The sequence below is a fragment of the Cervus elaphus genome, chromosome 7, assembly GCF_910594005.1.
Source record: "Cervus elaphus chromosome 7, mCerEla1.1, whole genome shotgun sequence".
Lineage (NCBI taxonomy): Eukaryota > Metazoa > Chordata > Mammalia > Artiodactyla > Cervidae > Cervus > Cervus elaphus.
The window spans coordinates 29,740,078-29,761,010 of NC_057821.1; the positions used below are offsets into that span (position 1 = coordinate 29,740,078).

General features: G+C 38.5%; 2 protein-coding genes across 2 annotated transcripts; both read right to left on the reverse strand.

Moving 5' to 3' along the window:
- Positions 1 to 5,486: 5,486 nt before the first annotated feature.
- On the reverse strand, positions 5,487 to 6,416 carry LOC122696806 (olfactory receptor 1361-like). The gene has a single exon (XM_043906936.1). It carries the CDS (start codon positions 6,414 to 6,416, stop codon positions 5,487 to 5,489), a length of 930 nt encoding a protein of 309 aa, XP_043762871.1.
- An 8,978-nt stretch (positions 6,417 to 15,394) lies between these two features.
- Positions 15,395 to 16,321, reverse strand: LOC122697793 (olfactory receptor 12D2-like). The gene has a single exon (XM_043908789.1). The coding sequence runs from the start codon at positions 16,319 to 16,321 to the stop codon at positions 15,395 to 15,397; it is 927 nt and encodes a 308-aa protein (XP_043764724.1).
- Positions 16,322 to 20,933: the final 4,612 nt, after the last annotated feature.

Below are 20,933 nucleotides of genomic sequence, written 5' to 3' on the forward strand. Positions count from 1 at the left end.
CGGTGATGGCATCCAACCATCTCATTCTCTGTTGGCCCCTTCTCCTGCCTTCAGTCTTTCTCAGCATCAGGGTCTTTTCCAATGAGTCAGTTCTTTTCATCAGATGGCCAAAGTATTGGGGCTTCAGCTTCAGCATCCATCCTTCCAATGAATATTCAGGACTGATTTCCTTTAGGATTGACTGTTGGTATTAACACTAAGCTATTTCCTTTAATTTTGGAATTCCCAAGCTCACATTTCCCCCTAGGAGAATGAAGCTGGTCTCTCCAATGTGTATCTTCACTTCTTGCTATATCCTTTAGGTAAAAGTATTCTATATGCCTTCTCCAAAGGATATTTATATGTGTTCTGACATCTATCCAGGCTTTTTAATTCCAATTATAAATGACATACCCTTTGTCCATCTTCCTATTGCAAGTCACATTTTTGCTATTTAGAAGTTCATTATATGTTCATCACATTAATAATTTCTTATTCTAGTGTATACTATGACTATAACACAAATAAATAGCAATTATTGTATGCTCATTGTGTAAGTTATGTTTCTTTTTTGCAAAGCATATTATATTTATTTGAATTTGCATTTTAGGGTTTAAAAATATAAGTCAAGATCTCAATTCATAAAACAAATAGAAGGTGGTTAGCAGGTTACAAAAAGCCAAGAAGTCATTCTTTTTCATTTTTTTTAGTTGGAGGCTAATTACTTCACAACATTTCAGTGGGTTTTGTCATACATTGATATGAATCAGCCATAGATTTACACGTATTCCCCATCCCGATCCCCCCTCCCACCTCCCTCTCCACCCGATTCCTCTGGGTCTTCCCAGTGCACCAGGCCCGAGCACTTTTTCATTTTTTTATTGAAGGATAATTGCTCTGCAGAATTTTGTTATTTTCTGTCAAACCTCAACCTGAACCAGCCGTAGATATACCTATATCCCCTCCCTTTTGAACTTTCCTCCCATCTCCGTCCCCATCCCACCTCTCTAGGGTGATACAGAGCCCCTGTTTGAGTTTTTTGCTGCCGCTGTTGCTGCTAAGTCGCTGCAGTCTTGGCCGACTCTGTGCAACCCCATAGACAGCAGCCCACCAGGTTCCGCTGTCCCTGGGATTCTCCAGGCAAGAACACTGGAGTGGGTTGCCATTTCCTTCTCCAATGCGTGAAAGTGAAAAGTGAAAGTGAAGTCGCTCAGTCATGTCCGACTCTTAGTGACCCCATGGACTGCAGCCCACCAGGCTCCTCTGTCCATGGGATTTTCCAGGCAAGAGTTCTGGAGTGGGCTGCCATTGAGTTTCTTAGCCATACAGCAAATTCCCATTGGCTATCTATTTTACATATGCTAATGTAAGTTTCCATGTTACTCTTTCCATATATCTCACCCTCTCCTCCTCTCTCCCTATGTCCACACGTCTATTCTCTATGCCTGTTTCTCCATTGCTGCCCTGTAAATAAATTATTCATAACCATTTTTCCAGATTCCATGTATATGCATTAGAAAATGATATTTATCTCTCTCTTTCTGACTTACTTCACTCTGTATAATAGGTTCTAGGTTCATCCACCTCATTAGAACTGACTCAAAGGTATTCCTTTTTGTGGCTGAGTAATATTCCATTGTGTATATGCATCACAACTTCTTTATCCATTCATCTGTTGATGGATATCTATGTTGCTTCCATGTTCTAGCTATTGTAAATAGTGTTGCAATGAATAATGGGATACATGTGTCTTTTTCAATTTGGTTTCCTCAGGGTATTTGCCTAGGAGTGGGGTTGCTAGGTCATATGGTAGTTTTTCAGTGGAAACAGTGGCTGACTTTATTTTTGGGGGCTCCAAAATCACTGCAGATGGTGACCACAGCCATGAAATTAAAAGACGCTTACTCCTTGGGAGGAAAGTTATGACCAACCTAGACAGCATATTAAAAAGCAGAGACATTACTTTGCCAACAAAGGTCCGTCTAGTCAAGGCTATGGTTTTTCCAGTAGTCATGTATGGATGTGAGAGTTGGACTCTAAAGAAGGATGAGCACCAAATAATTGATACTTTTGAACTGTGGTGTTGGAGAAGACTCTTGAGAGTCCCTTGGACTGCAAGGAGATCTACCCAGTCCATCCTAAAGGAGATCAGTCCTGGGTGTTCATTGGAAGGACTGATGTTGAAGCTGAAACTCCAATACTTTGGCCACCTGATGCAAAGAACTGACTCATTTGAAAAGACCCTGATGCTGGGAAAGATTGAGGACAGGAGGAGAAGGGGATGACAGAGGATGAGATGGTTGGATGGCATCACTGACTCAACGGACATGAGTTTGAGCAAGTTCTGGGAGTTGGTGATGGACAGGGAGGCCTGGCATGCTGCAGTCTATGGGGTCGCAAAGAGTCAGAAGTGGCTGAGAGACTGAACTGAACTGACGGTAGTTTTATTCCTAGTTCTTTAAGGCATCTCCATACCTTCTTCCACAGTGGCTGTATCAATTTACATTCCCACCAACAGTGCAAGAGTGTTCCCTTTTCTCCACACCCTCTCCAGCATTTATTGTTTGTAGACTTTTTGATAATGGCCATTCTGACTGGTGTGAGGTGATATCTCATTATAGTTTTGATTTGCATTTCCCTAATAAGGAGTGATACTGAGCAACTTTTCATGTGTTGTTAGCCATCTGTATGTCTTCTTTGGAGAAATGTTTGCTTAGGTTTTTTCCCCACTTTTTGATTGGGTTTTTTTTTTTTTCCCTGGTATTGAGTTGTATGAGTTGCTTGTATCTTTTGGAAATTAATACTTTGTCACTTGTTTCATCTGCTATTATTCCCATTCTGAGGGTTGTTTTTTCACTTTGCTCATAGTTTCCTTTGCTGTGCAAAAGCTTTTGAGTTTAATTGGGTCCCACTTGTTTACTTTTGTTTTTATTTCCATTAGTCTAGGAGGTGGGTCATAGAGAGTATGGCTTTAATTTAAGTCATCGAGTATTCTGCTTATGTTTTCCTGTAAGAGTTTTATATTTTTTGGTCTTACATTTAGGTCTTTAATCCATACTGAATTTATCTTTGTGTATGGTGTTAGGAAGTGTTTTAATTTCATTCTTTTACATGTAGCTGCCCAATTTTCCCAGCACCATTTATTGAAGAGGCTGTCTTTGCCCCATTGTATATTCTTGCCTCCTTTGTCGAAAATAAGGTATCCATAGGTGCATGGGTTTATTTCTATGCTTTCTATCTTGTTCCATTGGTCTGTTTCTGTTTCTGTGCTAGTACCGTACTGTCTTGGCGATTGCAGCTTTGTAGTATAATCTGAAGTCAGGAAGGTTGATTCCTCCAGCTCCATTCTTCTTTCTCAAGACTGCTTTGGCTATTCGGGGTCTTTTGTGTTGTATAGGGTGAGATTTCTGCTGAGTTTTCATTTGTTTGTCTTTTTCCTCTGATGGGCAAGGCTGAGTGAGGTGGTAATCCTGTCTGCTGATGATTGGGTTTGTATTTTTGTTTTGTTTGTTGTTTAGATGAGGCATCCGGGCAAGGTGCTACTGGAGGTTGGGTGATGCCAGGTCTTGTATTCCAGTGGTTTCCTTTGTGTGAGTTCTCACTATTTGATACTCCCTAGGGTTAGTTCTCTCGGAGTCTATGGTCTTGGAGTAAGTGCTCCCACTCCAAAGGCTCAGAGCTTGATCTCAGAAGGACAAGACTGACAACAAAATTTGTGCTCAAGATGCAGACCTTCTTTGCAGAAACTCTCGTCAGTAATATTCTTACTCAATTTCAGCACCTCAGAGTCAATACCAGCCATGTGGGCATTTTCACCTTTAGATAATGGTCCAGCAACGGAGATAAATATCAGTGACAAGAGATCCCAGATCCTGGACATGGCTGTGGAGCAATCGCTGACATGTAAGTTATGTTTCTGAGTCTAACTGTTTGTATTTTTATCCTTCTTTGACAATCTCTACATGTTTAAATTGATGCCAAAAGTGTTAGAGGACTTTCTGCAAAAAGCATTCATCTCTATAATTGGTTCCTTGATCCAGTTCTTTATCTTTGGCTCTCCACGACAATAGGTTGTCAAGGAATATAATCACTACTGAATAATTGTTACCCACTCTGCCACTTACTCCCAGGCAGTACTTAGGGCTGGTGGGCATAGCCTGGCTCTTTGGCTTCATGTAGATGGATTTGTTAGGGGTTTGGCTAAAAAAACTGAGTGAACTTTGTGGCCAATTCAATACTTTATCCTTCTGGGCTTCATAGTACGGCTAACCATAATGTTCTTAAATATTCTTTTGTCATTGGGAATTTTTAGTTGTATTCCATTCTTTCACTATACAAGCATTGTTTATTTCCAGAATTTACTTTAATGTATTCTTCGTGGTTTGATTGCCATGTCTAAGTATATGGATATTTTAAAAATATTTAAAGCTGAATGCAATTCACTTATTCATTTTAACTTTTTGCTTTATTTTTATCTTTTTACTGTAGGTCATGGTTGGTTATCTATTTTAAATATAGCAGTGTGTACATGTCAATCCCATCTGTCCATTGACTGATGAATAGATAAAGGTGATGTGGAACATATATTCAATGGAATATTACCCAGCAATTCAAAAGAATGAAATAATGCCATTTGCAGCAAAATGGATGGAGCTGGGGATTTTCATACTGAGTGAAGTTAGTCAGCAATATATCTCATATATAATATATAATATCTCATACAGTCTAAAAAAAGATATAAATGAACTTATTTACAAAACAGAAAGAAACTCACAGACTTAGAGAATGAATTTATGGTTATCAGAGAGGAAAAGTGAGGGGGAGGGATAGATTGGTAGCTTGGGATTGTCATTTTAACAAATTAATAGAACAGTCTGAAAAAATGAGGCATTAAAAGGGGAAAAGGTGCATAGGACCAGTTTCTATTCTCTTACTCATGATGATTATACTGGTGTTACTGATGCAGAGAGAACTGAAGATGGTAAACTGTAAGGTAACTCTGATGACAGAAAGATGATGTTGACTACAATAAAACTGATGGTGATGATCTTCATTATTAAACTGGTGATAGAAATGGCAATAGTGATCAAAATGTTGGTAAAGATGGGAATAGATGATCACGTTTCAATAGTATAATTTTTATAAGGCAATATAAAGAGTAGCTCATCCAATCAAATCTTAAGAATATTATATCTATATAATATACTTAATTATATGTTATAATGTAATATATATTATATTCCCTTTGACATATTACTGGTATAATGTTTTGAGATAATAACAGATTAATATATAATATATATACACCTATAGCTGGAATACATATACAAGCTTGCACCCAGAGTGGAACCTAGAAGCAAGGTCTCCAAATTTCTATTTAGTGTTCTTTTCAATATACCATATCATGCTGTGTGACATGTGACAGCCTTGGTGTTAACTGACTCACTTTGTCAGTGTGGTGGTGAATTGTGCATTTTTTTCCCAATACTTGTTTCTGGGAATTATTCCTAAGGCCATGAACTCTCTATGCCCAGAATCCTTTTCAGGGATCTCTTCACATCCTTATTTCTTAAACTATAAATGAAAGGATTGAGAGTGGGGGTTACCAGGGTGTACATGACAGCAGCACCCAGCTCCCCAGAGGCATGGGAAGCTGACGGGGACTTCAGGTAGGTGGCAAAGACCGAGCTGTAGAAGAGGATGACCATGGAGAGGTGGGAGCTGCATGTGGCCAGGGCTTTCTTTTTGCCCTGTGCTGATGGGACCCGAGCTACAGCAAGGAAAATATGGGCATAGGAGCTTATGATGCAGAGGAGAGGGCTGATTCCTAACAGTCCTGTCAGAACCATCATCAGGTCCTTATTGAGGTGCGTATCAGAGCAGGAAAGTCTAAAGAGTGGTCCAAAATCACAGAAAAAGTGGGGAATTTCTTGATTAGTGTAGAAGGAGAGCTGGGATAGCATCAAGGTTTGGATCAAAGAGTCAGAGTGGGCCACCCCCCATGACCCACCCACCAGAAGCCCACATCTGCAAGGAGTCATCAGGAGTGGGTAGTGCAGAGGATGGCAGATGGCAGCATAGCGGTCGATAGCCATGGCAGTCAAAAGCAGGTTGTCCATATTAGCAAAAACTGCGAAGAAATATAACTGGGCCAGGCACTCAGAGAAGGAGATCGATCCATTGCTGGTCCACAGAGCCTCCAGCATCTTGGGGGCGGTGGTGGTAGTGAAGCAGAGGTCGACCAGGGAGAGCTGGCTGAGGAAGAAGTACATGGGGGTGTGGAGGTGGAGGTCAGCTCCGATAGCCAGCAGCAGTAGCGCGTTTCCTGAGACACTCAGCAAGTAGAGGGCCAGGAGGAGACCAAAGAGGAGCTGCGGTTTGTCTGGGTCACTGGAGAGCCCTGAGAGGACAAAAGCAGGGTTCTTGCTGCAGTTCATTTCAGGTCTTGATGGGCTACAAGAAAAGAATCACCTTAAAAAGAGATTTCATTCACAGTTAGCTACTGAAGTGTATTGTAGCTAACCTTGAAGGTTCTCTTGTCAGTTCCTTTCCTTATACCACAAATATCAAGAATGAAGAAAAGCAACTCAATCAGCAATGGGAGGGACAGGATTTGCACTTTCTGAAGGATGATCTAAGTGAGAAGGGGTCAAAAATGAGGGAATGAAAGGAACACCAGGAGCTTCCTAGAGTTCTTTAAGGGTAACAGAGTTCTCTTAGTCTTCATATTATTGGATGGCATAAGTACTTGTTTATGAATCAGTTTTTATTATAAGAACATGAGCCTACTAAGGCAAAGACTGCATCTCAGTACTTAGCTTAGTGTTTGGCTCATCATAGGAGCTTGGTGAAAGCTTCTACCCATCTACACAATCACTACTCTAGTTTAAGTTATTGTTAATGACTAGAGTCCTGCTGACCTCTGAACTGCTTTAATAGTCCCACTCTTGCCTCATTCAATATATTCTCCACACTGCCACCAGAGTGATCTTTTCAAAAAATAATCTCTGATCATGTCTGTTATTTGCTTAAAAAGGGGTGTCCAGAGAACCACTGGGCTTGTGAAGGAACAAAAATCCCCACTCTATCTAACAAAGCTCAATGTATCTTGACCTCCAGATATCTCAGCATCTTCATCTACCACTAAAGTCCCCTCATTCTCTGTTCCCTAGCCACTCTGGCTGCCTTGCATTTCTTCCTGTGTGACTGTGTTCCTTTGCTTCATTCTGAGTCAACTCCTTTTCATCCTTTCACAGTCTCAGATTAATTAGTAACTTTCTTAGGAAAGTTTTCCCTTGTCTCTTTGATTAAGTCAAACATACCTTTCATATGCTACCACACATAGCACTTTCATAGAATTGCTATAGGTGTCATATGAACAATGTTGTTCATATTTATTTTGTTAAAATATTTATTTAAGATATTTAGTTACTGTTGGACTCCCTCACGGGGCCATAAAGTACATTAAGGCAAATACTGTATCTGGTTTTCTTCTCCCTTGTGTCCCCAGGGTCGGCATCCATGAAGCAGTATTTGTCACAAGATGAATAATTAATTAATTAATTGATAGTGAGGACATGAGAGGGTCATATGTTTTCCTCCCCAAGTGTTGAAATGTTCTCCCCCAAACTCACCTCCCATCTAAGCTGCCATATAACATTGAGCAGAGTACTATGTGCTATACAGTAGGTCCTTGTTACTTATCCATTTTAAATGTAGCAGTGTGTACATGTCCATCCCAAACTCCCTAACTATCCCTCCTCTCCAGCAACCACAAGTTTGTTCTGTGTTTGTGAGTTTATTTCTGTCATAACCGGATAACTTTTAAATTATATCTTCCAATCCATCTTCTTTTCTAAACTCTAGACACATATATTTTACTTCCTATTAGATATGTCCTTATGAATGTCTATTAGAAGTTTTATGGTCTAAGACATTTCCTACAGTTCAATTGATTTACATATGGATTTAGAAACAGATACAGACAGCCCTCAAGCACAGAACTTCCATCCACTGTGTTCTACTCTGAAGTCTGAGCCTGTTACTCTATTTGTCAAATGCTACCTTCCACACTTACCTACTGGTGTTCATAATCTTCAACCCATGAGTTGATCTATGTATTCTATCCTTTGATATATGTATTCTATCCAGTGCTCTTATTAAGCGAGTGGGATATTCCAGAGATCCCAGAATCCTTTGCCTACATTGGTGAGATGATGTTCATAGCTAGCAAAGATGTAGCTCAGGAGCTGAGTATTAATGATATTCGTGTCTCTTGGGATTGGAAAGTGTTGGTTAGCATTAGGAATCTTTCTTGTCCTTGGAGACTCTCCCCAGAGTTACTCATTAATGGCAAATCTTAAGGAATTTTCCATAGAAAAAGTTGGCTATAAATGGCATTGAGGAATAAAATCAATAAATAATAGAGGTTTGCTATTAAGAATAACTTGGAAGTAAAATCAGAAAGAGTACCTAAAACTCACCATTTCTTTCTGGTTACTGCTTTGCTTCCTAAGTCAGATTATTTTGAAGAGGTGAGCATGTGACCATAACATTTCATAGCCCTTTATATATATACACACATTTTGAGCAATCCTTTTTCTGTCTTTTGTATAAATATAGTGAGAGATTGAAATATTCAGGCTGTCCATATGTCAACTACTCTTGGATATCTGACAAGCATATCAAATTTAATTCTATCTAAATAAGAACTTTTGTCCCAACCTCTTAACTTTTCCTTGTTTCTAGTCTGATATTTACCATTTTAATAACAAGGCTTGTGGTATATCATTTCTTGAATTCATAAGGGAATCACATTCAGCCATTAAAGACTATCAATATGGAGTTATAAACAAGTAGAAGTTCATTTTTTTCTCAGTGAAGTTCAAGTAGGTAGTCAGGTGACGATGTGGTGGGTCATTGTAGACTAAAGCTCTCTCTGTCCTTAGGATTGATTTTTATCCTCAAGGTCAACTGCTGGAGCTGCATTAGTTTTGGTAATCATACTATTTTCCTGGGGAAATTTTCCACATCTAATTGTCTAGAACTTAATCCCTTATTTCTGGACACTCTCCTTGGTTTCATTGATCTATGAATCCATTTTTATGCCACTATCATATTGCTTTGACTACTATAGGTTTGTAATATTGTTTGAAATCAGGGAGAGTAATACATCCAGCTTTGTTCTTCTTTCTCAAGATTGCTCAAACCTAGGCTCTCAGCGTGATTCTCCACTGACCTGGGGGAGGGTCAATGAAGTCAGCAGGCAGCCATTTCTCTTACCCTTCTAATGCAGTTTGTCTTGGTCTCTGTGCTGCTTTGGCCTCAACTGTGTGGTCCATAATTTTCTCAGTGATGTCTTATCCATGAATATTTGTTAGTTGTTCTTTTTTCAAGAGGGAGTAAAGTTGGGAACAATCTATGTTGCCATCTTGGTGACATCACTCTTCTATAGTAATTTGAAATACTTTTATCTTTTAGCATTAAAGTGACTTAATCACCGTAACAATATTATTCAGAACTTGACTATATTTTTTCCACTAGAATCTACTATTTATGGGACAAAATAGTAGATTTTTGCAAAGATCTGTGCAACACATCACAAACATTATTTCAATTGTTTCTCAAGGTAGGTATCATATCCATGTGCTGCAGAGAAAACAAAAGTTTCAGGAAAAATAAGCCATTTACTCATGATTACATTGTTAGGAATAGCTGAACCACAATTTGATCCTAATCTGACCCTAGCCAGCCCAATAGCAAGGAAAATAAATGAAAGTTTTCAATTTTGGATATTAAGAAATAAAGTTCTTTATTCACAGATAACAATGTATAATAGAGATTTAAAAGAATCTATAAAGATCTATTAGAAAGTATATGTACATATGGAAGACCATTGAATGTAAGGTTAATATACAAAAATCTACCAGATTTCTATATACTGATCACAACAATTAGACAATTAAATTTTTAAAATTACAACTTAAAGTATCATCAAGTACATAGAGATAAATCAAATAAAAGATGTCTGAAACTACTACATTCAAAATTGTACATCATTTATGACAGGATTTTTAAGAACTTAAAGTACTGAAAAGTACCCTGTTCATAAATTACCCTGTTTATATAAATTAGAAGAGGCAAACTTTTAAAGAAGATTGTTCAATTTGATCTGTGGAGTCAATGTACTTCAGTCAACATCTTAATAGGTTTTTTTTTAATTAACAACTTGGTTCTAAAACATATTTATCCATATGTTTATCCATATTTATCCATATGCAAAAGATGGAGTAGACCATAAGATCTGAAGAAGCAGAGATGGAAAACTTAGATACTTAATATAAAAAGCTGTATAACTGCAATAATTACTAGAGTTTAATAGAATAGGCATAAATACATAAATCAATTGAACAGATGAGAGACTTCCATACATATACAATTACTAAACTTATTACAAAGGCACCAACTGAAATTCTCTGGGGGGAAAAGTTTGTTTCCAATTAATTATTGTAGTTAATTAGATATCAATGAGTAAAATGAACAATGACATCCTCCTTATGCCATCACAAAAATTGTTTTCCAATGGATTATGGAACTAAATAGAAAATGTAAAATAATAATACTCCTAGGATATAACATTGGTATTTTTAAAAGAGTTTTTCTGCTTTAAGATTTTTAAAATTTCTGTTGTCATTATTTAATAGGTTCAGAATGATATAACTACATTTATATTCATTTTACTTATACTGGCCAATTTTTGCTGTGCTTCTCATACCTGAAGATCTACATTTCTATGAATTCTGGGAAAAAAGCCTTTAAAGTTATTTCTCTGGATACTGCCTGTTACACGTTCCCTCAATTGCATGGAAAGTAGATCTTTCTGGAACCATTATTAGACTGGTATTGAGTTTTTTTCCTATCTTTTATGATACCTAAGCTCTTTTTCATGCTTTCTTTTTAAAATTTTTTTTCTCATTCTGTGAGAAATTCTTGGATCTGTCAGCTAGCTTCTCCTGCCTTTTCTTGCATTTTATCTGCTGCTCATATCATCCATTCTTTTACATTTTGGTCACTGTATATTATACTGACATGATTTTTTTTTTGCTTATTTGTCAAATGTGCCTTTAAAAAACATATTAATTTAAGTGTGTCTGTATTTATTCCTATAAGCATTTTATGAGTCATTTATTGTTTGTTTTTTTCAACTTCTCACTCACATGAAAGACAAGGATGCAACACAAATGACATAATCAGACTTTTCCCTGGTGACCATGTGTGTTACCAACTGAAGCCCTGTAAGATTAATAGAACATTAGTTGGACCCTTAAACAGACAGAAAACATTGAGGGCCAGGTGGTTCCCTTATGTGCTTACATACTATATAATATTCCAAACTTTATTGTAACTCAGAAAAAAAATGAGTTGTTCTTTTCTTTGATAGAAATGAGCCAGAGAGCATTGTACAGATGCCCTTACAATCACTGTCCTCAAAGAAAAAGAACATATGACAAAGATGAATGACATATGACAAAGACAACAATAAGAAGATAAGAGATTAGAAGCACAGTAAACAATGGAATAAAAATTAGACAAAATGTGGTACAGAAATTTTGAAGGAATTACCTTATTAATGAGAAGAGACCCTTGAACTGAAACAAAACCAAAGTCTGTCTATACATTGTCTAATAAGAGTCTTGATTAAAGCAAAAGGGACCTGGAGAAATTAAAAGTGAAAGAAAAGACAGGTAGCTACCAAGCAAAGAAAGCACAGGAGACAATAATAACCTGAGATAAAGTATGAGTCAAAGTGAAAATAAAAAATGAAACAGGAAAACCAGAAGAGATTAAAAAAAGAAATGGGTCAGAAAGGATAATTAAGTTGGAGTCTTCACTGTTAAAAATATTTATATTTTCACCATACTTGGCATTGTACTACTGCTACTGCTACTGCTAAGTCACTTCAGTCAGGTCCGGCTCTGTGGGACCCCATCCCTGGGATTCTCCAGGCAAGTACACTGGAGTGGGTTGCCATTTCCTTCTCCAATGCATAAAAGTGAAAAGTGAAAGTGTACAGTGAGATTTAAATCCACTGTATTTACAAGAATAGTTTTTGGATAACTATGTCGATGTTTTCATTGTTCAGAGACAGTCCACTGGTATGACTTTCCTTATAATGAGTTATGCTTGAGCTTTAAGTTCTTGATTGACTCTGTCATATTTTTCCAATATATTTTGATTTGTTTCTCAGGGAGGAATGAATAGATGTGACTCAGCAAAAGAGATAGGCTTTTCTTTTCTTGAAAACTTTATTACAGCTGCCTTCATGGCTTTGTTTCTCAAGTTTTAGATCATCAGATTAAGTGTTGGAGGCAAAATATTATAAAAAAGCAATATAAAAATAGTAGGCTTCCCTCATAGCTCAGTTGGTAAAGAATTCACCTGCAATGCAGGAGAATGGTTCAATTCCTGGGTCAGGAAGAGCCGCTGGAGAAGGGATAGGCTACTCTCTCCAATATTCTTAGGTTTCCCTTGTGGCTCAGCTGGTAAAGAATTCACCTGCAATATGGGAGACCTGGGTTCAATCCCTGGATTGGGAAGATTCCCTGGAGAAGGGAAAGGCTACCCACTCCAGTATTCAGGCCTAGAGAATTCCAATGACTGCATAAGTCCATGGGGCCGCAAACAGTCAGACATGACTGAGCTTCACTTTCACTTTCAAGTAAAGTCTAATGCAGTTGGAGAGTCAGTATGTGGCTTTAGAAACTCAAAAGATACCAGTAGAGACAAACAATATGATGATAGCTGGTGGAGGGGGCAGCAAGGCAAAAGGCCTTTGCCCAGTAGATGGGATATTCAACACTGTAGAGGATGTGTGTGTGTGTGTGTGTGTGTGTGTGTGTGTGTGTGAATCAAATGGAAATGAAGCAAAGAAATGCCATCAAGGACAGGAAGCCAGTAACCCCAAGCTCACTGACATACTCATTGGAACAAGTGGGTTTTAGGAGCTGGGAGATATCACAGAAGAGTTTGTGAATTCTATTGGCACCATAGAAATGATGGAGAAAGTAGCAGATGTACACATAACTTCAAAGATGACCCCACTGATCCAAATTGCTAACATTTCATGAGTACAGATGTTGATATTCATGACGATTTCAGAGCGCAGAGGAAAGCAGACAGATGGCCCATAGAGATCATAAGGCATCACTGTGAGCATGGCCATCTCTGCAGAACCACAGAGACTGAAAGCCCAACACTGCAATATGCATTCCCAGAGGGGAATATTGCTACTATGCATAATCAAGTTGCAAATGAACCTTGGTACAGTCACAGAAATATAACATCGGTCCAAGAAGGAAAGATGTTTCAAGAAGAAATATATGGGTAAATAGAGACTGCTAGCACTGTTTATAATAGCCAGGACATGGAAGCAACCTAGATGTCCATCAGCAGACGAATGGATAAGGAAGCTGTGGTATATATACACCATGGAATATTACTCAGCCATGAAAAAGAATTCATTTGAATCAGTTCTAATGAGATGGATGAAACTGGAGCCCATTATACAGAGTGAAGTAAGCCAGAAAGATAAAGAACATTACAGCATACTAACACATATATATGGAATTTAGAAAGATGATAATGATAACCCTATATGCAAAACAGAAAAAGAGACACAGATGTACAGAACAGACTTTTGGACTCTGTGGGAGAAGGCAAGGGTGGGATGTCTCGAGAGAACAGCATGTATATTATCTATAGTGAAACAGATCACCAGCCCAGGTGGGATGCATGAGACAAGTGCTCGGGCCCGGTGCACTGGGAAGACCCAGAGGAATCGGGTGGAGAGGGAGGTGGGAGGGGGGATCGGGATGGGGAATACATGTAGATCCATGGCTGATTCATGTCAATGTATGACAAAACCCACTACAATATTGTAAAGTAATTAGCTTCCAACTAATAAAAAAAAAAAAAAAATAGAGACTGCTATCCATGGAAGTTTCAGTGATAATGAAAATATTACCAGTTAAAGCCACTAAGTATAAGACTAACAATGGAGAAGTGAAAGAATATAATAATTTATTTATTCTTAATATTTCTCTTATATTACATCATGTCACTTTGCTTTATAGTTTGTTGAAATAAGTGGAGAATATAAAAGCAAAGCAAAAGAGTAGAAAAAATTCTGTAAATCAACATTTTCCATGACCAGAAGTTGAGGAAAAAAAAGCCACAAATAAGATAGCAGATATTCTTGAGATGTCTTTTCAACCTGCCTCCATTTTTAATAAAAATTCATAGTAATTAGGTGTTTGACCATTGAGTTCTAAAAATATTGGAATTATTTGAAGTTAAATTACTGGTTATTTTCTGTTCATTCGTGATTACAATATAATTTTATTTATTATTTTGCCTCCCTGCTTAGATAACAAGGAATCATGACGTACCTCTTAAAAATTCCCCTTAAATAGTATGTTAACTGGTGAGTAAACATTTAATTTTCTAACTGAGTAATTATGTCTTAAATTAAAATTCTCAAAATCTGAAAGCATAATAATTTTACTTCTCACATTAAAATGTGCTAACCTGGAGGGGTCATTTGAAGTGAAGTCGCTCAGTTGCGTCCGACTCTTTGCGACCCCATTGATTATAGCCTAGGAGGCTCCTCCGTCCATAGGATTCTCCAGGCAAGAAGACTGGAGTGGGTTGCCATTTCCTTCTCCAGGGGATCTTCCCGACCCAGGGATTGAACCTGGGTCTCCCACATTGGAGGCAGATGCTTTAACCTCTGAGCCACCAGGGAACAGGCTTAAAAAACTCTACACGATACATGGGCAATAGAGGCAAATTTCTATAACTAAATCCAGAGAAGAGTTTGTTGAGATATATAGCAAATCTATTTTATCACTGGTATCTCAAAAACAAATTCAGCATTAGACTTCCATGGCTGATGTTTCATTTGTTCACTTTTCATTTCTACTACCTAAGAATGTATTGTTGAACACTAGAAAAGCCTTTTCCAGGTACACATGTATAGATGGGCTTCCCAAGTGGCGCTAGTGGTAAAGAACCCTCCTGGTAATGCAAGAGATGTAAGAGACATGGATTCAGTTTGTGGGTCTGGAAGATCCCTGGAGGAGGAAATGGCAATCCACTCCAGTATTCTTGCCAGGAAAATCCCATGGACAGAGGAGCCTGGAGGGCTACAATCCAAAGGGTCACAAAGAGTCAGACCTGACAGAAGTGATGTAGTGTGTATGCATATATATATGTATTTATATATGTATATATGTATTTATATCTATCTATATATATGTATTTATATATTTGATAAACAATTTGAGAAGCAATATAATTTCACATCTCAACTATCTCATTGCCTGTTTATGCTTCAGAGGAGTTCATAGACTTCAAGTCAGACCTTCCTTCTGATCATCCTCCTCAAGGCCTCCTTCACTTCCTTGTTCCTCAAAGTATAGATCAGTGGATTTAGTACAGGAGTGACCACACTGTACATAATGGCACTGATTCGTTCCTGGTCCATGGAGCTACCTGAGGCAGGACGAATGTAAGTGAAAACAACAGGAGCATAGAAAAGAACAACTACCATGAAGTGAGAGGCACACGTGGACAGTGCTTTATGAAGCATGCTGCAAGAATGGGTCTTAAAGAAAAGATAAGTAATGATGTAGAAATAAGAGAGAAGCGTTAGAAAGAATGAGCCCATGGCAAAAGTCCCCGTGACATTATTGAGCAGCCACTGGTTGAGCTCAGTGTTTCCACAGGCCAGCTTGAGCAATGGCTTAACATCACAGAAGAAGTGATGGATGTGGTTGGAACCACAGAAGTTTAAGCGAGATGTCATTACTGAGTGCAGCAGGGAATGGAAAAAACCAATGATCCAGATAGTGACAGCCATCTGGGTACAGACCTGATGACTCATGATAACAGTGTAATGAAGTGGTTTGCAGATAGCTACAAAGCGGTCAAAGGCCATCACGGGCACCAGCATGGCCTCTGTACTACCCAGAAAGTGGAAGAAATGAAGCTGGCTTATGCATCCCAAGAAAGAAATTGTTTTGTGTGTAGAAAGGAAGTTCTCCAGCATCTTTGGCAGAGTCACCGTGGAATAGCAGATATCTAGACATGACAGGTTTCCCAGGAAAAAATACATAGGGGAATGAAGTCTTGGATCAGAGATGACAACTATCAGGATGGCTCCATTTCCAGCCAAATTGAGAAAGTAAATTGTAAGGAAAACCATGAAGAGAACTGGCTGCAGTACTTGGGTATCTGTCACTCCCAGGAGGAAAAATTCAGTGACTGAGGTTTGATTCAGCATCACTTAAAAGACAAAACAGTATTGAAATGTTATCTTTTATGGGCTTCCCTGGTGGCTCAGCTGGTAAAGAATCCACTTGCAATGCGGGAGACCTGGGTTCAATCCCTGGGTTGGGAAGATTCCCTGGGGAAGGGATAGGCTACCCATTCCGGTATTCTTGGGCTTCCCTGGTGGCTCAGCCTGTAAAGAATCCACCTGCAATGTGGGAGTCCTGGGTTTGATCCTGGGTTGGGAAGATTCCCTGGAGAAGAGAACAGCTAATCACTGCAGTATTCTGGCCAGGAGAATTCAAAGAGTCGGGCATGGCTGAGCTACTTTCACTTTCATCAGAACCAGAGGCCTCCTGCTGATGACTTTCCTACCTAGACACCGTGTTTTGAGGGAGAGCATTGTTGTTTTAAACATTCACAGCACCAGAAGTTGTATGATATTTGGACCATTAACTTCTTAAATATTAAGGTTCAGTTCAGTTCAGTTCAGTTCAGTTGCTCAGTCATGTCTGACTCTTTGCGACCCCACGAATCGCAGCACGCCAGGCCTACCTGTCCATCACCAACTCCCGGAGTTCACTCAAACTCATGCCCATCGAGACGGTGATGCCATCTGGCCATGTCATCTTCTGTCGTCCCATTCTCCTCCTTCCCCCAATCCCTCCCAGCATCAGGGTCTTTTCCAACGAGTCAACTCTTTGCATGAGGTGGCCAAAGTATTGGAGTTTCAGCCTCAGCATCAGTCCTTCCAATGAACACCCAGGACTGATCTCCTTTAGGATGGGCTGGTTGGATCTTGCAGTCCAAGCTTAAATGTTGGTAATGGACTGTTTCCTAACGACTTTTTTCTTCATTGGATTTATCATTATTATTTTTTCCTTCACCCAGAGATTCAGAGCATGTTGCCAGCCTGCCATCTTATCTGGCTGTGAGCTTCTATATTCTGATATAACTTCCCTTTTGTCATCCTAAGTCCACTCTAACAGAGGGTAAACTTTTAAGCACTCCCCCACTGCTGTCTCTTGACTTAGTCAAGAAACCACCTGAAGGAAACCACCTGAAGGGTTTTCATTTCAAAAAAATTGACAATGAGAGAATCATAAGAGTTATAAGAATCTGAATAGAGATGCAAACATTAAAGTGCCCCCTATAAAACGGAAATCATTTGAAGTTTGGAAAATCCTTGAGAGGAGAGACAAAAGATTTTAAGTGACTAGAATAAAAAAGTGAATTAGGGGACATTTCTAGGAATCCTGTGGGATTCTAGGCTTCATAACTAGAGAAAAATTTGTGAAATTATCTAATTTTTAACACACGTTTATGAAGGGCTGGCTTCAAGAAATTCAGAGTAATTTTTCTTAATCCAGTTTAGTCACTCAGTCATGTCTGACTCTTTGCGACTGCATGGACTGCCGTACCTCAGGCCTCCCTGTCCATCACCAACTCCTGGAGTTTATTCAAACTCACATCCATTGAGTCGGTGATACCATCCAACCATCTCATCTTCTGCCGTCCCCTTCTCCTTCCACCTTCAATCTTTCCCAGCATCAGGGAAATTAATTATTAGTTTTCCTTAATAGCCAAGTATATTTTGTAAATTGTTAAACTCTGTCACTCCTGCTTAAGATATAATTGTCATGCCAGATATTATTTTTGGTTCTCTACACAAAACAAATACTTACCAAAAATTCATTCAGAGGAAAAACCTTTTCCTAACATTAAAAAAATAGCAATGAGAATTCTTGTACTAAATGATTTATTTCACTGCATCATGAATGTTTAGAGACTACATATTTACTTTGGAGAATATCTAGAGATATTGCAATAAAATTGTAGGCAGTTAAGAGTCTTCATAATCTGCAAATACAAGGTTCATTATAAGATAGGAAACAGGTCTAAATCCTTGGCTCATATATTTAGTACAGGCAAGAAGACAGAGAATATGGACAACTCGCCAGCCTGTCTCCTGGTTCATTCTCCTACCTGGTTGAGTATTCAAATTCACAGCTAAGAAGGCTTATCAGGTTGACACTCCTGAAAAGTAAATGGTATAAAAATACTTGAAAAATAAAGAGTAGAGAAACATGTGACGTGATGGTTTATATTGGGATTACAGTGTAAGCTCTTCATCTTCTGAAACCTCTTCTTGCTGATATTCTGCCTATTTTTATGATCCTTGGATCTTTAAACATAGCATCCCTGAGAGAGGGTGTCCCCTGGGTTTGTGAAGATTATTATAAAAATTAACATGTTACCTTTCTTTCCTTGCAACATAAGAGAATTCTCCTCAGGGAATTCCTATCTTGAGCTCCATTTTTGTTGTTGTTCCTATTTTCTTTGCTTACTGTGTTTCTTTCTTAGTTTTAGAATCAGAAACAGTTTGAGACAATTTGCAATGACTGTGTTTTCTTAAATTATCTTTCATTTCCTGGGACCAGAGGTATGGATGCACTTTCTTATCTTGGGCACTTTCCTTCAAAAACTCTGTATGAAATGGAAGGAAATTGAGCAAGGACAGTTAAAGAATGAGGGCCAGTGATATCCTATTGATCCATACAGAAAGACATCTGTATTTAAATATCTTTTAAATATTTTACTTATTTATTACATTGGTTCTATGGAAAATAAAAAAAAAGAGGAATGTGGAGAAGTAGTATTGTTTTTGTTTCTTCTAAATCTGATTATTCACTGTTGGTATTAACACTAAAATATTTTGTTTAATTTTGGGCTCCCCGAGCTCACATTTCTCTCTGGGAGAATGAGGCTGGTCTCTCCAATGTGTATCTTCACTGCTTCCTATATCCTTTAGGTAAAAATATTTTATCTGATTCATTCAAGGAGTATCTGTATGTGATCTAACATCTATCAAAGTTTTCTAATTACAGTTATAAAGGTCATGTACTTTATGTATCTTTCTACTGCAGTTTCTTTTTCTTGCTTTGCTGAAACTCATTACATATTCATCACATAAATAATTTCTTGTAGGATATCCTCTGAATAAAATACAAATCAATCAGAATTATTGTAAATTTAATTGCATAAATTATTGTTCTGTGTTCATATATTTGTATTTCTGTCCTTCCTTGACAATCTCCACATCTTTTTTCCCCCTACATCTTTAAAGTGATGCCAAAAATGCTAGAGGGCTTCCTGCAGGAGGCATTTATCTCTATGACTGGTTCCTTAATCCAGTTCTTTATCTTTGACTCTCCCAGGATAGCTAGATTCTTCTGGGTGGTTGTCAAAGGATACAATCACTACTAGTAATTGTTACCCACTCTGCCACTCCCAGATGGTACTTGGGGTTGGTGAACATAGCCTGTCTATCTGGCTTAATAGTGAATAGATTGGTTGAGGCCCTGATGGGCCCAGCTGAAGTTCTGTGACCCAACCAAATTAGCCACTTTCCCTGTGGCTCCACACCTTTAATAAGCCTGACCTGCTAATCATTCAGTATTTCCATTTGATAGAATGGGAAGGACTAGAGAGTTCCTCAAGAAAATTAGAGGTACAAAGGAAACATTTCATGTAAAGATGGGCACAATAAAGGACAGAAATGGTATGGACCTAACAGAAGCAGAAGATACTAAGAAGAGGTGGCAAGAATACACAGAAGAACAATACAAAAAAGATCTTCATGACCCAGATAATCACGACGGTATGATCACTCACCTAGAACCAGACATCCTGGAATATGAAGTCAAGAGGGCCTTAGGAAGCATCACTATGAACAAAGTAGTGGTGGTGATGGAATTCCAGTTGAGCTATTTCAAATCCTAAAAGATGATGCTGTGAAAGTGCTGCACTCAATATGCCAGCAAATTTGAAACACTCAGCAGTGGACACAGGACTGGAAAAGGTCAGTTTTCATTCCAATCCGAAAGAAAGGCAATGCCAAAGAATGCTCAAACTACTGCACAATTGCACTCATCTCACATGCTAGCAAGGTAAGGCTCAAAATTCTCCAAGCCAGGCTTCAACAGTACATGAACCATGAACTTCCAGATGGTCAAGCTGGATTTAGAAAAGGCAGAGGAACCAGAGATCAAATTGCCAACATCTGTTGGATCATCAGAAAAGCCAGAGTTCCAGAAAAACATCTATTTCTGCTTTATTGGCTATGCCAAAGCCTTTGACTGTGTGGACCATAACAAACTGTGGAAACTTCTGAAAGAGATGGGAATACCAGACTACCTGACCTGCCTCTTGATAAATCTGTATACAGGTCAGGAAGGAACAGTTAGAACTGGACATGGAGCAACAGACTGGTTCCAAATAGGGAAAGGAGTATGTCAAGGCTGTATATTGTCACCGTGCTTATTTAACTTATATGCAGAGTACATCATGAGAAATGCTGGGCTGGATGAAGTACAATCTGGAATCAAGATTACCAGCAGAAATATCAATAACCTCAGATATGCAGATGATACCACCCTTATGGCAGAAAGTGAAGAAGAGCTAAAGAGCCTCTTGATGAAAGTGAAAGAGGAGAGTGAAAAAGTTGACTTAAAGCTCAACATTCAGAAAACTAAGATCATGGCATCCGGTCCCATCACTTCATGGCAAATAGATGGGGAAAACAATGGAAACAGTGAGAGACTTAATTTTGGGGGGGGCTCCAA

Excerpts from the sequence above, each read along its gene's own strand:
- LOC122696806 (XM_043906936.1), bottom strand. The coding sequence starts at position 6,416 with ATGAACTGCAGCAAGAACCCTGCTTTTGTCCTCTCAGGGCTCTCCAGT.
- LOC122697793 (XM_043908789.1), bottom strand. The coding sequence starts at position 16,321 with ATGCTGAATCAAACCTCAGTCACTGAATTTTTCCTCCTGGGAGTGACA.